Source organism: Herpailurus yagouaroundi, unplaced genomic scaffold (assembly GCF_014898765.1).
Source record: "Herpailurus yagouaroundi ecotype Mexico unplaced genomic scaffold, PumYag 100, whole genome shotgun sequence".
Taxonomy (NCBI): Eukaryota; Metazoa; Chordata; class Mammalia; order Carnivora; family Felidae; genus Herpailurus; species Herpailurus yagouaroundi.
In genome coordinates, this window is record NW_024412391.1 from 30398036 (window position 1) to 30418449 (window position 20414).

The 20414-nt window shown below is 35.6% G+C and overlaps 1 protein-coding gene across 1 annotated transcript in view; it reads left to right on the top strand.

Annotated features, from left to right (window-relative positions):
- The window catches only part of PPP1R3A (protein phosphatase 1 regulatory subunit 3A), a 38555-nt gene extending 24024 nt beyond the window's left edge, over positions 1-14531 (top strand). The window contains exons 2-4 of the mRNA XM_040472196.1: positions 9017-9075; positions 9189-9313; positions 11231-14531. Of these exons, the coding sequence (XP_040328130.1) occupies positions 9017-9075; positions 9189-9313; positions 11231-13624 (2578 nt within the window). The 3' untranslated portion in view covers positions 13625-14531. The remainder of the gene's footprint in view (positions 1-9016; positions 9076-9188; positions 9314-11230) is intronic.
- The last annotated feature ends 5883 nt before the right edge of the window (positions 14532-20414 follow it).

Here is a 20414-nt window from a genome sequence, read left to right on the forward strand (position 1 = left end):
AGAGGAATAGATATTAAGCGCTAGTAGTTAGTTAATGTATTACAAACTTTACCTCTCATTAAGTACAAGCTTTTGCTTCCTTTCTTCCTCTAGTTCAGAAATGGCTAAAATAAAAATGTCTGAAAGTCTTTTTGGTATTTCTAGAAGTAGCCATTTGTCTGTGCCAATGTCAAGGCTAATGTACTCTTAAGTGTCTTTTTAAAAAAATCTCAATTGAGGTACATATTTTTTTTTCTAATTTAAAAGCTCTCCATTCATTTATTTTCCTTTCTTTCTTTAAAGGAGGATGATAGAGGAAATAAAATGAGGTCCCCAGCTTTGAACAAAAGGACAGGCTGAACTTCTCAGTTCAACGTTTATTTACTCTTTAGCTGTTTATCTCAGAGTGGAAGTTTGATTCTCTTTGAGCAATGCCAAGCATTTTCAAGCAGTGTTAAGGAGACACAGAGACAAGTCATGACTCACTTTGGAAGTGATCCTTTTTTATGCCAACTTTTTTATTCCTCTTGGAAAAGAGTTACACTTTTGCTGCCTACAACCTAATCCTGACATTTACCCTGATTGGTTAGGTAATTCCATCACATCAGACGTAGATTGTGTGGAATGGGTCTCCGAAATGTTTCACTCCTATTTTAAGAGACATATGAACTTTTAGCACAATGGCATTACAGGACCTTAGGAAAACCGTATGATTACTTACACAAAACCTACTACATTTTGACAGTGTTAAAGCAGAAGGTCCATATACCCAGAAACTGCAGTAGCATTAACTCAGTGCCCAGATCTTGACACTGAATAAAACAACTGGGTGATAGAACAAAGTGTGAATTAACATTCCCATGCACACTGTATTTGGAGAGGACACTTTTAAATAAAAGGTTACTTTCACTGAAGATCTGGTGATTTTTCTTTGGAGGATGGTCCTCTAAGAAGGGCACACTAAAAACAACTAAGCAAGTATGCTATCATGGGTTGCAAATTTTACTCTTGAAAGTAGCTTGTGAATTAAAGATATGAGAGAATATAGGGTAAACATTAAAAAAATACAGGTAAGTCCAAGTAAAAGGAAAAAGATGGGACTTTGGTGCTATGGTGTTATAAAACATATTTACCACACAGTAGTGATAATAATAATAAACTTATCAAACACTTACACATATTGAGACTATGTTAAATAATAGCCCTATATAAAGAGGAGGCAATATTTTGGAGAAAGTTGAGGCATAGAGAGGTTAAGTATTATGTCTGAAGTCACATGGCTAGTAAGTGGTGAATGAGATGTGCATCCAAGCCTTTCTTTTTCACTCTGGTTTGACCCTCTATGAGAGAACATTGGCATGGTGACCAAGAAATCTGAACATACTCCTAGTTTACTTACTAGTTAGTGTGTGTGACTTCTGCCATATGGTTTCACTAGGCTTTAGTTTCTCTGTCTATGATATGATGGGATGGGACTATCCAAGTATGAGGCCTCTTACAGAACTGAGGTCCTATGAATTGAAGGAGTTTGGCAAAAAAAAGTAGGATAACATTTCTGAAGTTACATGAGGCTAAGAAGTTGAGCGTCTGTAGAACTGACTCACGTTGTGAGTTATTAACTGCTGACTCATAAACACAAATTATTGTTTTCTTGTTAATTTATTAGATAGGTTGCAAATACCTTTCAATTTCTACCTTATCGATGTTTCATCATTTTATTCTATAAGATACCTAGACTGGTCTGTTTTCCAATGTACTTATTTTCTGGGTATATGTGATACACAAACAGTTATTTTGTACATAGAGCTGCAGCCATCCTTACAGAATTGGATGTGACTTGCTGAAAAGTCAGAGACATAAGGAGCTACTTCCTGCATCACTTTCCTGGATTCTTAGAGTGTCTTCCTGCAGCCCTTATATGAACAGTGAGACTAGATGTTTTCAAACACTAGAACATCTACTAAAAAATGAAGTTCTACTGAAAAATGCAGTTCCTACTCCCCACAGAACTGGTTTTGGACCTTCAAAGCAGCATTTGTAATGAGTACCAGGTCATTTTTTGAAGGAGCTCAGTGAACCACATTTTAAGAAGCATTGTTAGGATTTTAAGTTTGTGCCTGTTGAACTGGCTGACTACTATTTGATACCCAGGGTTTTGATCTTTCATTCTTCCTAAATTGTATCTTAAATTGCTTGACATATTTAAAATAGCTCTTTTTTACTGATAACATACTTGTACATGACACTTTAAACTTAGAATTGCCGCTCCCCTCCTCCCTAACTAGCGTTACTTCTTATTTTCAACTTAGAGGCCAGATCCTCCTGGAAGCTATTTCTACCCCATCTTCCACCCCACTGAACACACACTTATTACACAGTGATTTGTGTAAAAAGTATCTGTCTTCCCACGGGTTTGGGAGCTCTTTGAGGGCAGGAACTCGGTCTTATTCGTTGTGATGATCTAGTACAATATTTGGAAATTTGTGGGCACTCAAACATTTGTTAAATGATGCTTGATTGAATGAATGAATACAGATTGCTATATATTTTGTTACTATTACATTTCATAGGGATCATTATTAACTGGAAATCATTAATTTCTTTACACATCCAAAACATATTTATTATCTACTTGAGGCCATCACATAAAATTTCAGTACTATATCCCATTTCTCTGAAGTGGGGGGAAATTTTTAAATGTAAAGATGTTGCAAGCCTTTGTGCAATGGTATTATGAGAGGTAAAAGAAAAACAACATAATCTGGGCATTTTTCACTCAATAAGAACTAATTTTCATTTCCCATTTTGTCAAAAGCCCAAAGGCTTTCTAAGCCGAACACATTTCCTTCAATGAAACTCATCTGCTTTCCTTCACCCTTGCTTTGCCTCCTGATTTCTCCATCTCAGGTGAGGGTAGTTCCATCCTTTGGAATTCTGAAACTAGAAACCTCTGCATTAGCCTTTATTTCTCTTTACCCATAAGTGTTTTCTAAATAGTAGGAAAGCGTGTTACAAAGTCTTATCAAACTAACACGGAGTAAGGGAACTGGGTTTGGGGCCAGGAGGGCCAACGAAAGCAGAAGAATGACTCTCTCCACTGCCTATCACTAGGGAAGGGGCCACCTGTGCAACAAGACCCAATGGACTCTGTGCACTGACACACACCACGTCTATGTCGGGGTTTGCAAATCTGCCTCGCATGAAATCACTTTAGGAGATTACCAGTAATACCATTGTCCATTCCCCCCACCCCACCTCCATGTGCAGGTCTATTAATTTAAAACTTACAGAGATAGGACCTGGTGCTTCTGATGTGAAAGGAGATTTGGGGAACTGTTGTTGTATCAAGAGCTATAGTTTTTATGGGAAAAGAGAAGGACAAGGCAGCAGGGCTCCTGAACAACTGGCATGCTTAAAGTTCCGTTATGAGCTTGATCTCTAGTTCCTTAGAAATTCATCAAGATAGAATGCCCAAATCTAGCGAAACAAGTTGGCTCCAACCTAGAGGCTGACTGGAAACTAGTTAGAATATTATGGGCCCAGGTGAACAGAATGGATGAAGAGGCATTTTCTTTTTCCCCAGTGAAGGACTAGAATAATACCCAGAAAACGAATAAGCATAACTTGAGGGTCCCCTGTCTAAGCATGTGAGATTAGGGAGGAAGGTGCTTCTCATGGGTACCTGAGAAGCAGATCACCCAGCCCATAAGAGATCAGAAACCACCCTGGAGACTAATTCAACACCGTACTGACTGGTAGTGCAGGAGCCCCAGTTAACTACCAGACTTAACTCTCCCTTACTTAGGTCTTAGGAGGAAAAATAGTAGATTTCTAAATCTCATGAGTGCATTAGCTTTAGTCATTTTTTAAATCTATCTACAGGAATTGATCAACAATCATATTGTTGCCACATCAAAAGGATGTAGCATTTCATTCCTCTCCTCTTTCCTCTTGGCCATCGCCTTTAACCCTCATCATTTGGTGCCTGAAATACTGTAGTCATCTCATGGCTAGTCTTTTTGCCCCACCATGGCTCATTCTATCCAGGTTCTCCTTAGAAAGGTCCCTTAATGTACCTCTAGAGACTGGTTCTGAAATGGACATCTGACCATGTCTCTCTCCCATTGAACTCCCTTTACCCACCACGCCCGCAGTGGCTAAAAACATGCTTAAAGAACTCAGATCCACTTCCCCGCATGCTAAGCCCTTTAAAACATGCTCAAAAACAAACTGATGGTTACTAGAGAGGAGATAGGGGCATGAGGAGTGGGTTGAATAGGTGATGGGGATTAAGGAGTGCACCTGTTGTGATGAGCACCAGGTGTTGTATGGAAGCGTTGAATCACTAAATTGTACACCTGAAACTAATATTACACTGTGTGTTAACTAACTGATATTTAAATAAAAACAAAAAAAACGTACTCAAACTAGCTCCAGTTCTGTTCCTTGGCATTCTTCCCCCCTCCCCCAATGCAATCCAAACCATCCGAACATTTTATTTCTGAATGTGTCTCATTCTTTTGTGCCTTCTTAAATCCCTTAAATACCCTTAAATCTTTTACCACTTGTTATTGCCTCTGTCTGGAATGACCTTGCCATTCTTCTCTCATTGCCAGGTTCCTACTTTTCTCAATAACTCAGTAACTCAAAATGTTATTTCCTTTGTAAAAAATCCCATGATTCTCCCACAGAATAACCTCCTTGTTTCTGTCCTCTCTTTTTTTGTCTTAGAGAATATGTATAATATTCTATAATTTATTATAATATTTATCACTTATTATGATTATAATTGCCTATTGATGCACCTATTTTAGTCATTACATTATAGCTTCCTAGAAATAAAAGGCTATAGTTTATTTATCTTGAATTTTCCAGTGTTTATTGGAAGTTATGAGAGTGGGTGATCAAAATATCTTCTAGAAGAATCAATGGCCCTTTTTTAAAAAAGTGTTTTATTTTTATTTATTTTGAGAGAGAGAGAGAGAGAGAGAGAGTGGGAGTGGGGCAGAGAGAGAATCCCAAGCAAGCTCTGCACTGTCAAGACAAAAAGGTAAAGACCAGGGAAGAGTAGAAAGGATGTTATGCGTTTATTGAACAACATTTATTATGCCAATATTATGGGCCAGGCAGTGTGTTAGCTACTGGCAATACAAATAAATAAGAAACTTGCCTGCTTACAAAGGGCTCAGAGAACATAAAAGGGAGACTAGAAACATCCAATAATGCTTTTCATTTCTATGAAAATTGTGTATAGTTCTAGCCCTATCATCACCAACTTATCTTTCTCCTCAATTCTTCTAAAGTTGTTTTAATTATACTCTTTAGATGTAATGGTCATATGACTGATACTTTGAGTTTCAGAGTGGGATTTGACATATAGACATCTTCTAATCTAATCAAAAGAGCAACTCATTTGTCTTAACAAATTATCTGAAACTAGAGTTTAAGTAGATATTTTAAATAATGTAATAAGCACCTGCAAAACTACCACTCAAAACAATAACCAACTCCTAACCATCTCATTTTCTCATTCCTTACCCCAAATTGTCCCACCTAATATAACCATAATCTTGAAAATCAAGCCTTCTTGATTATTTAGCTTTTTGGTATATTCTGTTTTCCTTCATATATGTATTCAAATTATTTCAGTAGTTTTTAGCATATAAAAAAGAACATCCTCTGATGTAATGTTTTTGGACTATTCATTTAATGTTATGTTACTAAGATTTATCCATATTGTTGTATGTCTTTTTGGTTTATTAATTCTGAGTGCTATGTAATATTCTTTTTTGTGATATGCCATAGTTTTGTGTCTACTTTTCTGTTGATGGGCATTTGGGTTGTTTCAAGATTCTGTAGTTGATAGCAATTTTTATCAATTAAATAGATATAAAAGAGTATCTCCTTGTGGTCTTGATTTACATTTCTCTGTTCTCTAACCATACTGACTACCCCTTTATGTGCATATTATAGGCTTATATGAAGTTTCTCTTCTATGAAATGTCTGTCCCTCTCCCCTGATTCTATTGAAATGTTTGTACTTTCTTATTGATTTGTAGGAGTTCTTTATGTAGTCTTGATACTTATTTGTGTTGATTTTGCATTCTTTCCTAGTTTGTAATTTATACATTTCTCTTATAAATATGTACTTTAATGAACCAGTTTTAAATTTCAATATAGTTAGGCTGACAATCCTTTTTATAGCCACTTTTTTTCTTCTTATTTAAGAAAATGTTTCCTACTCTGAAGGCCATAAGATATTCACATGCATTTTCTATTAAAAATTTCAAGGTTGCTGGGGCACCTGGGTGTTTCAGTCAGTTCAGTGTCTGACTTCAGCTCAGGTCACCATCTCGCGGTTTGTGAGTTCAAGCCCCGCGTTGCGCTCTGTGCTGACGGCTCAGAGCCTGGAGCCTGCTTCAGATTCTGTGTGTGTGTCTCTCTCTCTCTCTGCCCCTCCTCCACTCACACTCTCTCTCTCTCTCTCTCCTTCAAAAATAAACATTAAAATTTTTTTTTTAAGAATTTCAAGGTTGTTGACATTTCAGATCTTCATCCATCCAGAGTAGATTTCTGAATATAGGTTGTGCCAATTTCATTTTTTTTCTCATAACAATAGTCATTTTCCCTGTCTCCATGTATTGGGAAATCTCTTATTACCTGGTATGTGACATACTATGATTGTCATATACCCAAGTTATAGATATGTGAGAATCTTTACTAAGCTCTCAATCGTTGTCTGTCTCTGTGCCAACATAACTGTCTTTTTGAAGTTTGTTTATTTTGAGAGAGAGAAAGAGAGAGGGGTGGGAGAAGGGGTAGAGAGAAAGAGAATCCCAAGCAGGCTCTGTGCTATTAGCACAGATATGGGGCTAGAGCTCATGAACCGTGAGATCATGACCTGAGCCAAAATCAAGAGTCAGACACTTAACCAACTGAACCAGCCACCCAGGCACCCACAACATAACTGTTTTAGTAACTAAAACTTCATAAGATCTCTTGAAATGAGGTAGAACAAGCTTTCCTCACAGCTACTTCTCAGAAATATTTCTTCTTTCTTCAGTCTTTTGTTCTCTTTAAAACCATATTTTCAAATTTTATAAAAGACTGTTGTGGAATTTTGTTTAGAATTGGATTGAATCTGTGGATCAATTTGGGAAAGAATACTTCCATATATCTTCTTCTTATCTATGAACATGGTATGTTTCTCAATTTTTCTAGGTTTTTAGTATTTCTTGATACAATGTTATTCTTTTCCTTGTAGGAGTCTTACTGCATTAGTTTACTGCATAGATATTTGATATAATATTTAAATTTCATGTAGTTCAGCTTCTCTTTCTTGTATTTATTCCTGAATCTAAGATCCACCCCCCCATATTTCTGTATTTACATGTTTTGTAAGACACCAGTGTAATAATACACAGTTTAGTAACTAATTATCCCCAAAATGAGTTAGAAGCAGGTTTATTTCCTTTTGATGCACTTATTTTTTAAAAATTGAAGTATCTTAGAGAATTAATTTAGAAAAATGATTGAGAGCATTTTGGTTAGTAAAAACAGAAGTCTTTAAATGTCTATGATTTTCCCTCTACAAATGAGATTTTTCAACACTGTTATGGGAATAAAGAGGAAGCAAGAACAATCAAATGATATTTAATGGTTTGGGTTTTTTAAAGCTCCTATATATTAGGTGTGTGGAGAAAGGAAAATGCATCAATTTGCAGTTAAATTCCATAAAAATAAATCTTTGCATATTTTACTGGCCTCATTAAATGATACAGATTTATAGATTAAGTCAGTATCCACTATGTAAATGCTATATTTTTTCCAGTGATACTATATTTATATAGAAACATTATTTTATTTAATGGGCCCACTGGAAAATACCAAATATTTTTGGTGAAGTTACAATGAAGCATCATAAATATATACAAAACTGAATTTCTTTCTTGCATAGTCCAGATGGAAGAATTTGCAGTTTTCTCATGATTTGTTGAAAAAGATTGGCTTTTCTGGAAATTGGATCAACACTATCCACGTAATGAAGAGTAGACTGTATTATACAACTTTATCAGACATTGCCAACTCTCTACGTGCATTTTATTCAAGAAAAGTCATTGAGAAAAGTCACTAGAAGAAAATTCAGCTGAGACAATATAAGAAAATGTGGACACTGGGCCAATCGTTTCTGATAGATTGGCTTGTGACATAGCTATACACAAAATAGGCTTTTTCAGTAACATTTTTCTTGCTGAGTGTCATGGACAAATCTAAATCCTAATGATTCCACAAATAAAACTACAAATGGAGTACATTTGAAATAAAAATATTTTTACCTTTCTTAATCACAATGCAGAATATTATCATAAAGGAAGTATAACCCAAATAATTTTAAAGAAAGAAAATATATGCTTTCATATGAGCAATCTGAAGTCTTGGTTGTAAAATTAGCCTTTGGCAATACACACATAAAGTCTTTGAACTGAGTATAAATTTAGCTGCCTTTCAGTTTTTTAGTAAGTTTGTTGTTTTCTCCTTTCCTGAAAGGAGAGTTAATGTTGTATCCATCCAAATGAAAGAATTTTGAGTAAAGTAGAACACAAAAAATTAATCATTAGAACATTAAAAAACAATTTCCATGACCACAAATGGACTGACAGTTCATAAAACTTTAGCATTTAAACCAAGAGAAAAATGTTCTCACTTGCAAATATTAAATTCATGAATGATGGAATAATCAACATTTACACTTATTTTTACTTTGGTTATGTAAGTTTTAATATAGGCAACATAATCTTATTTAGAAATACAGCATTATGGAAGTTGTTTTTAAATTTTTCTACTACTAATATTTGCTACTGAATTATTCTAAGAAATCAATTTTATTTATAAAGCATACAAAGTAACGCAAGAAAATATGAAAGGTTATATAATACTTATTTGCCTTGCTATTTGTTTGACTTTCCCCCTGTACAAAAAATATTTAGAAGATGTAGTCCCAGAAAACATGTCTAACATTTTGTTTTAAATTTGACAGTAAAGAAGAATCATTATTGACATCAGATGAGAATGACTTTGAGAATTCAAAGATTACAGGTACTATTTTTTATTTGATTTATTCAAATTAATTTTTAAACAAAGTCTGTGTCTTTTGTTAAAGCCTATGATGATAATAATCTCACATAGATACAATTGTATTAACTTTGCAGATACCTACATCCCAACAATTGTTTGTTCCCATGAAGACAAGGAAGACTCAGAAACCAGTAATCAAAATGTAAAAGACGTAAACAGGGAACCTGATGAACATAATGAAATAGAATTAGAGTTGATGGTAAGTGTTCTGGTTGCCACGGTATTAGAGACGATGAATCCATTTATGCTTCAAAGATGCTGCAACGCCTGCCTTTCGATAGTTTCAACTAATATAATTTGCAAATGTGAAAGCACAGCCTATTCTGTCCTCGCATCTCTAGCTTGATCAACAAGGCACTTTGATTTCAGTATGTTGCTTCTGGTCTCTGCAGTGGTAAATTAATGACATTCATTTCTTATCTCTTTACCAGCGGCTCTGAGTAATAGTTTGTAGGAATTATAGAAGAGGTAGCACTATCCTGATGTGCATTTCTAATCTTTGTGACAAGTGCACACTTAGCATAAATTCATCTCTAAAATGAGAGGGCTGGACTAGATGATTGTTAGAGTCTGTCCAGCTCTTCAAGTGTGATTCTTGCATTTAGCAGCATTTTTAAAAACTTACTTCCATCTTTATGAGACCCCCACAGTTCTATGTTGTTGGAAAGTATTAAATTACCAAATGAGGAGAAAATAGCCTGTGCTATATTTTTTAAACAGGAAACAAATCCAGCACTGTACAATTTAGTATTAAATTTGTTATCATAAATTTCACACTTGGTGAACATTCAATCTATTTGGAATTTTTGGGGGGATGGTTTAGATAGCATTTTTATCACAAAGGAACAAATGGGAGTAAATGAGTCACATAATGCAATTTATCCTTTACTGTATTTGGTTGGAGCTCATATCATTAGGATACATGGATTCATAATCATCTAAGATTAAAATGACATTTGCCTCTTCAAGTGTCAGAGCTGGAAAAGAAAAGAAATAGAGCTCATCTCTTTCCCTACATTTCCTACCTTTTCTATAGTGATATGGAAGCTGCATCACTAAAGTATGCAATTTACTTTGCTCCAACTTTAAGAAACTACAAAGTTGTCACCCATTGTGAGAATTCTCACCAGCTGAAAGTTAACATCGCCATTTTTTTTCAAACCACAGAATATAATGAAAGGGCCCTGAAAAATCACATACTTCACCAATACACCTCATTACAATGAGCAGACTCAAATATAAAAGTTTGTTTAGAAGTTACTGAGATTGTACATCCAATAAATGAACAGGGAGCTGTAATTTAGATGCTAATTTGCTCCATGCTGACGTTAATGCATAAAACAATGAAGCTCTATAATAGATGGAAATACAACCAAATCTGTGGAACCCACAGGCATTGGCTTACAAGACAGCTGTGCAGTTGACAAGTAACATGAGCCTTATGTGAGAAGAAGGGGAAAACGTAAGATTTGCATATAATTATTGAGATCATGCAAATGTCAGTTATGAGGAGAAAAAAAAAACACAGGCATCTCACTGTTAAATCCTGACAGTTGGCATCACTGAAGAGCTCAAATACATTTGAGTACCAGTTGGCAGAGGGTCATTAAAACAGAATTTGCAGAGACATTAACTCCCTCACTTTTCTTTGAGTGACGTTTTGCTATTAATAGTTTGCAGAGGCTTTGCAGAAAACATATTAATAAGAGAAACTGTAATAGGGGCACCTACAGCAAGTGTAAATGCAGCAAGGGGCACCCAGGAAGCTGCTCTCTAATTGATTAGCATGGAGCTATCAATGTGTATATCCTAAGTGAGGAGAAAGTGCAATGACAAGCAAGAATAGTTGAATAATACAATGTGGTATTTGGAAGCTGGGAAGGAGAGTGATTAATTTTGGTCCCTTTTCTTATTAATCTCATTCCCAAGTCATAGCCTACAAGGTTCCCCCCAAAACATCCGGCTTTGAGAATTTATACAAAATCCATAAATGAAACGAGCCAAGGAAAACTACCGGTTAATTGCTAGCCCCGTGAATGAAATATATGGAGTTCATTTTGTATATTTAAAATCATTTGGTCATTATCTGTTTTGTTTTTGTTCTTTATCCCCTAAGATAAATCAATGCTTAATAAGAAGTACAGCTTCCAGAGATGAAAAGAATACCTTTGCGATAGATCCGGTCAATTTTCCAAATAGAGCTGAGGGGTTAGAGAAGAAGCAAATCCATGGTGAAGTGTACACTGACATGTTTAAAAGGCCTTTGTCTCCAAGTTCATCAGCAGAAAGCTCCTTCAAGGGAGATTTTTACTTCAATGAAAAGTACTCCTCAGGAAGTAAGTGTAGTCATCAACCTTCAGAGAAAATTACTCCAGATATAGGAGAAATCAAGCCACCATTGGGAGATACTAGTAGTGATGAATTAGTGCAATTACACACGGGCAGCAGAGAAGTACTGGATGATAATGCTAATCCAGCCCATGCGAGAGGCAGAGTGCAAATATCTTGTCCCTCCTCAGATCAACTAGTCACAGAGAATCTCAATAAAAAACATGAAGGAGGAGCTGAGAAAATTGAAGTGAAAGATTGGGAATGTTTAAGAAGAGGTTTCTGTTTGGATTTCTATTCAGAAGAATCAGTAGGAAAGGGATCTTCTAAGAAAGATCATGGCAATAGTAAGACTGAGGAGGGGGAGCAAAGAACACATTCAGGTGTTAACGAAAAACAAAGCAAAAATTTTCATTCAGTCGTACATGACCAAGAAAGGAAGCAGGGCCACTCTGAAATAAGTATGGAAGGGACCGGAGCTGGTAACAGAGACCTAGCCGTTCGGCTGAGTAAAGACACCACAATTCCCGACCAGACAATCAGAGCAGATACATTTCATTCACCAAGGATAAGTCTAAGTCGGGAAGAAGCTGGGTTAACAACTCCAGAGCATGGTCTCTCGACTAGTGACGGCACCACTTTTGGAGGGATGCCTGATCAGGTTTGTTCACGAAGAAATGGAAAAGTTTTGAGGAATGATTGTCTTTTCCATGTTGAGGAAGAAAAATCAGGTTGGATTAATCCTGAAGATCAGAATAAGAACGCACAACATAAACAAAGTTGGAATGTTCTGGAAAGTCAGAGAAAAGCGAGAGAGAGCAAGACAAATAGAACAGAACAGATCAAGGAACAAGCAGATTGTGAAGAGGTGTGGGGAAAGAGAGATAATACAAGGAGTTTGAAAGCTACTCCTACGGAAGAATTGTTTACCTGCCAAGAAACAGTGAGCTGTGAACTGTCTTCTCTAGCTGATCATGGTGTTACTGAGAGAGCAGAAGCAGGTACAGCTTATATAATTAAGACAACATCAGAAAGTACTCTAGAAAGCATGTCTGCTAGAGAAAAAGCAATAATTGCTAAGCTACCTCAAGAGACAGCACGAAGTGACAGGCCCATCGAGGTAAAGGCAACAGCGTTTGATCCACATGAAGGGAGAAATGATGATTCACATTATACCCTTTGTCAACGAGATACAGGAGGTGTAATCTATGACAATGATTTTGAAAAGGAGTCACGTTTGGGTATTTGTAATGTACATGTAGATGAAACGGAGAAAGAAGAAACCGTATCTATGTACAATCCCAGGAAGACACATGACAGGAAGAAACATGGCATTGGAAATATCACATCTGTAGAAGAATCCTTACAGGTCATTACAGGCAATCAAAAGGCAGCCTCGAAACTGGATTTACATTTGGGAATGTTACCAACAGACAAAAAAACATTTCCAGAAAACAGAGATCATAAACAGGTCCAAGAATCATCAAAGAGAAAGGATCTAGAAGCTGTTATTCATTCTGCTTTAAATTCAGACACTAATAGAGCTTCTCAGAATGGCTCTCACGTTTCCAATCACCATGCTAAAACCTCAGTGCCATCTCATGAACAGGCAATTGCTGTAGAGAATATAATTACTACCATGACTCTCCAATCTATTTCTACTAAATCAGAATATAATTGTAATCCAACAAGTGAAATCCCGGGTACCGAGAAGCACCCTCATCCTGGGTCTACACCTGAAGAAGTTTCTAAAAGTTCAGGAGTAGTGACATCAGGTAATAGCAGAGAAAGATTAACAAGCCAGATTTTTCAACAAGAAGAATGCAGTGAGGAAAAATCTCTATGGCCAAAGATTTCCATCAGTGAAGCCGCGGAGAAGATGGAAGAGGCAAGGCATGGAAAAGGATTCAACTCTGGACAATCACCGGGCTCTTCAGGTGACAAGGAATCTGAGAGCTCTTCTTCTGCTAGTCTCCTTGCCCAGGAAGGTCAAAGTGAAAGCAGTGAATCTCTGATTTCGAAATACACCAACTCTAAAATACCTTATTTCCTTTTGTTTCTGATTTTTCTTGTAACTATCTACCAGTATGACCTGATGATTGGCTTGGCATTCTACCTTTTTTCATTGTACTGGCTATCCTGGGAAGGGGGGAGACAAAAAGAGTCTGTCAAAAAGAAGTAACCTCACCACTATTATTATTTTCTCTTAAATGATAAGCTTTTTAGCCCCAAACATTTGGATTGGTGAAAGAGACTATTCATTGTTCAAAGACCCAGTGCAGTTTTTCTCTTGAAGGATCATTTAAAAAGGAATGCGTATGAAGTTTGCTCCTTCATATAAGTAATTATTCTATATAGGACCATTATGTTTGGATCATTAAATGCCTATATGAATATGAGATCTGAAGCACGTCAAGTTGAAATTAGGTACAGCTGTTGCTCCTTAGCAGGCTATGAAGTTGCAATGCTTCACGTCTCTTCACTACTTAAAGTGCCATTTCTTGCATTCATTTCTTTTGCAGTAAAGCTTCATTTTTCCCCCCGAGAGTATTTTTCCCTCTACGGTTAAAAAAAAAATAGATAAAACATGAACAATGGCAGAGGACTTTTTTTTTTTTTTTTTTGGTCTTTTGGTATTGACCATGAAATTTGTATTTATCACTGTATCATTTATCAGCACGTTTTGATAGATCAAATCTTTCAACTTCGATTCCATATTTTTAAGAACAATACCCATGTATATTGAAATGCATAAACTTAAAGAAAGACCTTGTTTGTTTGAATACTTTATACACGGATCCTTTTTACCTCCTTCACACATTCAAAGAGCACTCATAAGCCGAATCTGACAGAGACTGAAGCAACTGGGAGATAATCTTGTAATCTACAAATTTTGTGGGTGGCCCGTCCTTAAGCAATGTTTTTCTCTTGTATAAAGAGAAAGCATAACACAGCTGAACAATTTTAATGACAATTATTCAAGAGTCGAGGTTTTAAAGTTCTACAAGCATTGCTTCAGAATGAATTTGTACTTATAAAGCATAAAGCATTAAATGATAATAATAATTAAAAAAAGATTTCCAAATGAACTATTTTACTTGGTAGTATTTTTTGTCTTCAAAAATTTTTTTAATCGCTTTTGTTATAAGACAATGAGTTATTTCCCAAGGTGCATAAAGAGAATGAACAACTAACCATTGGTGATAGTTATAATACCATTAGGTTATATATCAGATAATAACTCAGGCTTTTCTTTCTTTCTTTCTTTCTTTCTTTCTTTCTTTCTTTCTTTCTTAAATTAATTTATTTATTTGAGAGAGAGTGTGAGTGAGGGAGGGGCAGACAGAGAGAGAGACAGAGAGAGAGAATCTCAAGCAAGCTCTGCACTGCCAGAGCACAGCCCAAGGCAGGGCTCAAATTCACAAAACCATGAAATCATGACCTGAAACCAAGGGTGTGACGCTTCACCCACTGAGCCACCCAGGTACCCCGATTACTCAAGTCTGAAATAGGCAACTAAGTAGATCTAGAAATCTACTCAGGGAGAAATCAATATCCAATATAGCAGTGACATTGGCTGCTGTTATTATCTATGGCTAAGTATGTGAAATCATGGAACTAATCATTTTGGTCACATAAAGGTAATGCAAAGATTTTTATACAAGATTTCAACACCATTTATTGAATGACTGCTAGATGCAAAAATCCTGTGCTCTGGTCTATGGCAAAGTACTTCCTTTGATACCCTGAATGGCTAATTTTCCAGAAGGAGGCATGGGTATATAGTTTGATACTTTTGACTTGGCCAGAAATATGGAAGAGAGTCACACTGAGGGAATCCTTTTGGGTGATTTCTTTTTCATAGGAACTTCTTTCCTAGAGCATGTAACATTGGTCTTCAAAGAGAAAATATAATCTGTTTATTTACCTGTAAAGGTAAATTCAATGAGTAAAACCTGATTATCTCATCCCACAGTTCTAAGAAACATGCATCTATGGGAAGAAAAAATGAGAATGAAGCATTTAAACGGACTTTAATGTGGTAGTAAATCATTTCCCTAATTTTCATTAGATACACAACTATTTCCAAATTCCTAATTGTGTGCTTGTCTCAAGTCCCATTGAAACTGAATGCTTGACCTTAACTTTTTAGTTGAACAAATACAAACATCCTGAAGTAGAACTTATGGCAAATATTTGATTGCTTGAGAAAGCACATTTTCAATAAATACAAGTGGAACACTGTTGGCTGTACCTAGAATATTATCTCTAAAATTGCTATCCTGATAATTTTGTTGACAGGTCTAAATTACAGTGGAAATAAGGTTAGTATTTCTTCAGATCTTAATGGCATGGTTTTTGCATTCTACCTTTAAGAGTTTCAGTCAATATGCCATATCTTATTAATGCAAAGAATACTACATTTCTTTATGAACACAGGTGCCTGAACTGTAATTATTCCCTTATACATAAAAGAATGTAATTTCTTTTATCTCTTTTACTTGACTTTTGGTAACATTAACTTACTAAACCTTCTCATGCATATTTGTAATATGACAATAGAAGTTTGAAAGAATTTAAAATATTTAATTATGTATTTCTCTGCATGCAATGAAGAAATAATTGGTGATTTAACTGACTTTCCAAACATTTCTTATGAAGAATTTGAAATAAAACCATAAAAGCTTAGGAAAGTATTGCTAGGTGGAGAGGAAGATTTTTGCAACCCATTTTGATCACAGCATTATGATAAGCAACAGAAGTGGATCTCAGAAAAAACTGGTAGCCTCTGGTTAATAAAGATTCAACTGTGTATCACCATGGTAAGGTCATATTTATAAGCATAGCTGTCCTCACCATGTCCCCTGCCCCATCCCACCCGCGAGTATTGATTAAGGGCCAAAAGAGGGTGTGGCACGAAAATAAGCAAAGAGAACTGCACTACACATCTACTTCCTAAAGTGGCTAAGAAATGTGATAAAATCGCCATCACTTTTTATTTTGCTGGTCTTCTATTAGAAAGAATATTCTAAAAATTAGTTAGCAAGTACAGGTAGTAGAATCAACGGTCTTAAAAAAATCATATCTGTATAAGCCATCAATATCCCAATAGATTTTTCCATGTAAAAGGAAATGAGTCAATGATATGACTCACTCCTCAACATTCAAGAACATTGGGTTAATGCAGTCATGCTTCCCTGGGGAGTTCTAATATTTTGATAATGCAACAGTGACTGTCACCATTTTGTGAGAGAAACAGGATCATTTTTGCTTGTTACCTTAAACCAGTCTGCTGGGTAAATGGAAAACTTAAAGATATCCAGACCAAATTTGGGGAAATAAAAAAACTATTTTTCCCAAATAGTATTCGTGGGACTTTCTTAACAATTTTTTTGTCTTGAATATTATTTCATACCACCTGGCTTGCTGCCTTTTGTATTAGGCTGATTTTTGCATATAAATAAACCAAAAAAGCAAACATAGCAAAACAACAAAAAACTAGCAGCAGAAATAAATAGCAGGCGGGAGGACTGTCACCCCCAGGCCCAATTCATCCACTGGTTTCTGTCATCAGGGTCTCTGATCTTTCAAATTTTTACAGAGTGAATACAGAAATTGAACAATGTAATGGGGGTTGTCTTTTGTTATCTGAATCCCGTTTCAACCAGTTCTTGTGGAACTGAGAATGGGGTCAGCTTTGATTCCACGACAAGGTATGAAAGAAATATTGGGAGGCCATGCTCCTCCACGGTCTTCATAGTGGTACCTGTGTGTGAAGAGACCAGCTAACAAAGTTACTTTTATTTACTTAAATGAATTTATTTATTTTTCTTCCATTCTGAGAAGCAGTTCATAATAAAAATCATAGCAACATAATCTACTTTTTGTCTTTTAAAAATAGATTTGGTCATTAATCTGTTGCAATAACTTTACCCAAACCTCTTTAAATAGCAAATTAAATCTTCACTAGCCGAGCTTCGAAGGATCATATGTTTTTGAGAAATGTCATCATTGTATTATGCTAAAAACTTATTAAACAAATAACTCCTTAAAAAGTTCAGCATTTTTGTTTTGTGTTATTTCTGTATTTGCTAAATGCGTATATATTACCTTCATTTTTCAACATGAAGCAATATATTATGTGAAAATTTAAGGAAAATTCCCTAAGTTTTCCCCTAATATACCCAATTCTTTATATTCATGATACTAAAGGGTGGTATGGGTAAATCAACAGTGGGTTACACTGAAATCATTTTTATTTGGCTGAGATGCCTCCAAACTCTGATTCTGTGGCACATTTCATCCTGGCTAGTCAAGTTATGGGTCTTAGTTGGAATTCATCCACCATCCTTATCACCCTACCTGAACCATGAAGCCTTATTCCCCACTACTCTCTGCCTTAAGTCCTTCGTCAGGAAAGCAAGGCACATTGTCCCCAGGACATGCCATGCACATCTGTTCCTTTGTGGCTGTTCATATACACCCCTCTGTCTAGGTCACTTGCAGATATCTTTATTCTTCCTATCTAACTCTGGACATTTTTCTATGTACACCTCAAGCCCCAATCGTTTTGAAGTCTCCTACCAGTTCAGTTTGTGCAGTCTCCTCGTTCTTAGATCTCTTATGATGCTAACTTTCTTGCATGCAGTGGGCATTTCACTAATTATCCTAACTGGACTGCCTGCTTGTTCAGGACAGAGACAGTGGCTTCTTCTTCCCTCCCATCACCTCATAAGGTCTAGTTTGTGGGAATCCCTCAGTCAATACTTGTGGATAGAATTGAACTGCAGCAATGTCTCCTTTCTATCTTATTTCTAAAACGTAGACAAGCTACTCTGAGGTCTGACTTCACAATGAATAAATTTTATCAGAACAAAGCTGGGATGGCCTAGTAAACTACCAAAGACCAAATAGAAAGGGGCCAAGAGAATGAGACGACAGAGCAATGCAGTGGATTTGGGATGTGGGGAAGAAAGAAACAATCCTTTCTTTCCACTTCTCTTGAATTCAATTGATTTTCTGTATTTGTGAATTCTTCCTAGCACAAGAAACACCCCCTTCCTTCTGTTTCATGGGAAATAACATACTGATTATATATTAAAAGAATAATAATGCATACTTCAATTCACTGGCTAATGTGAAAATTGATAGAACAAGACCTGGTTTCAGATAAAGTAGTGCAGCAGTTTAAAAACCAACAAACATCACAAGGTATAAAGTGTAAGAAACTCAATCTTCTGAACTGTTGCCATGCCCTTTGAAAACGGCTGATCTCTCAATTTCACACCTGTTCTGCACGTCAACTTTTCGGGTGAAGCAAATAGCACAACCAGCAAAAATAGTCACTGGATTTTTTTAAAAGAAAACATTTGCCCTATTAACATATAAAAGAGTAATATGTATTATATAATCTATATTATATATGAATATATTGCGTATATTCAAAAATACACTCACATAAGCACGCACGCACACGCACGCATGTGCGCATGGTATTCGAACATCTGATAAGTGACGGTAATGGCTGTGAACATGATCTACTAACAGTGTGTAGTGATGCAGTTGGTATTATCCTTTCCTTGAAGACACTCATTTTATCATATTAGATACGAAATTAAAACGGTAACACAAAAATATGTCTATTTTTGAGGCAGAGTCTAAAGCAAAGCAGTATATAGCCTGGAAATGTAGTATCAGGTCACACAACAGCTTGAGACCATCTGCAATTAGTGTCTTAAGAATTAAGTAAGATACACATTTACCGTATTGTAGAATTCATCAGTGCCATGTATTGGTTGACTTTGTTCTGAATGAAAACAGATTTAAAATTTCTTAAAGACACCATAAAACATAATATCAAGCAGCGAAGAGGTAGTGCTTAAAAATCAGTATAAAAGGTTAGACATTTTCTTTGTAAACACTGAAATAAACCATAATCTACTTTTAATAATTTTATGTAAGAGGCTTTTAATGTTCAATTTATAAAATATTTTAACATGGAGAATTTATGAAAATACCACCCATTTAAATCATGTTTATATATACATTCTAAAACTGGTATTGATATCATGTTTTCTATACATTAAATGACACTTTCCAAGTATTCCCATGAATTTTGGGGAAATTAAATTGTCATTTTCATTATGCACTTAAGTCCCCCATGTTCATGTGAAACACTCTGAAGGGAGTAAAGGTTAAAGAAAAGATAATTTACTTCCCACCTTTGCAGATATAAGTGAAAATATTTTAAATACATTTCTATTCTTTGAAAGTTGGAAAGGAAAATAGGAAGTAAAGGTAAGAGATTATAAATATCCTTCATATTTATTTCATAGTCTTCAATATTTGGGGTAAATCTTATAGATTTAAATTTAATTAGTTACCTTCTCCCATGTGAATTATTTGGCTTACCTGGTCTTACTCCCATCCTTAAATTAATATTTAAGTGCAACATGTTGATTTTTCATTACAGGAATGAAAAATTCATTCTTGCTTGGTATCCAGTTAGCCGGGATATTTGAGTATAAATCTATATCTGTATCTCTATTGATCTGTGCATGTGAGGTTCATCATTTACTAATAACAGTATCAATAATAATATTTATCACTGTTATAATTATTATAATAAGAGCGATTGTTATTATAACAACAGAGCAATAGCGAACACTTGAGCATTTACAATAACTGGGCACTCTTTTAAGCTCTTTGTGTGCAACAACTCATTTATGTTTACCAGTCCATGAGAGAAGTATTTACTATTATTCTCCCATTTTACAGATAGAAACAGATACACAGAGAGTCTAGTTTTTCCAAGGTCACACAGCTAGTAAGTGGCAAAGTCTAGAGTCAGACTCCAGTAGACTTTCTTCAGAATCGGCCCTCTTAACCATTATACTGTTACTCCTTTAATCCAGATATACCAAATTATATTATGAATCACAGTTATATACTAGCATGCTACAGGGTGTGAT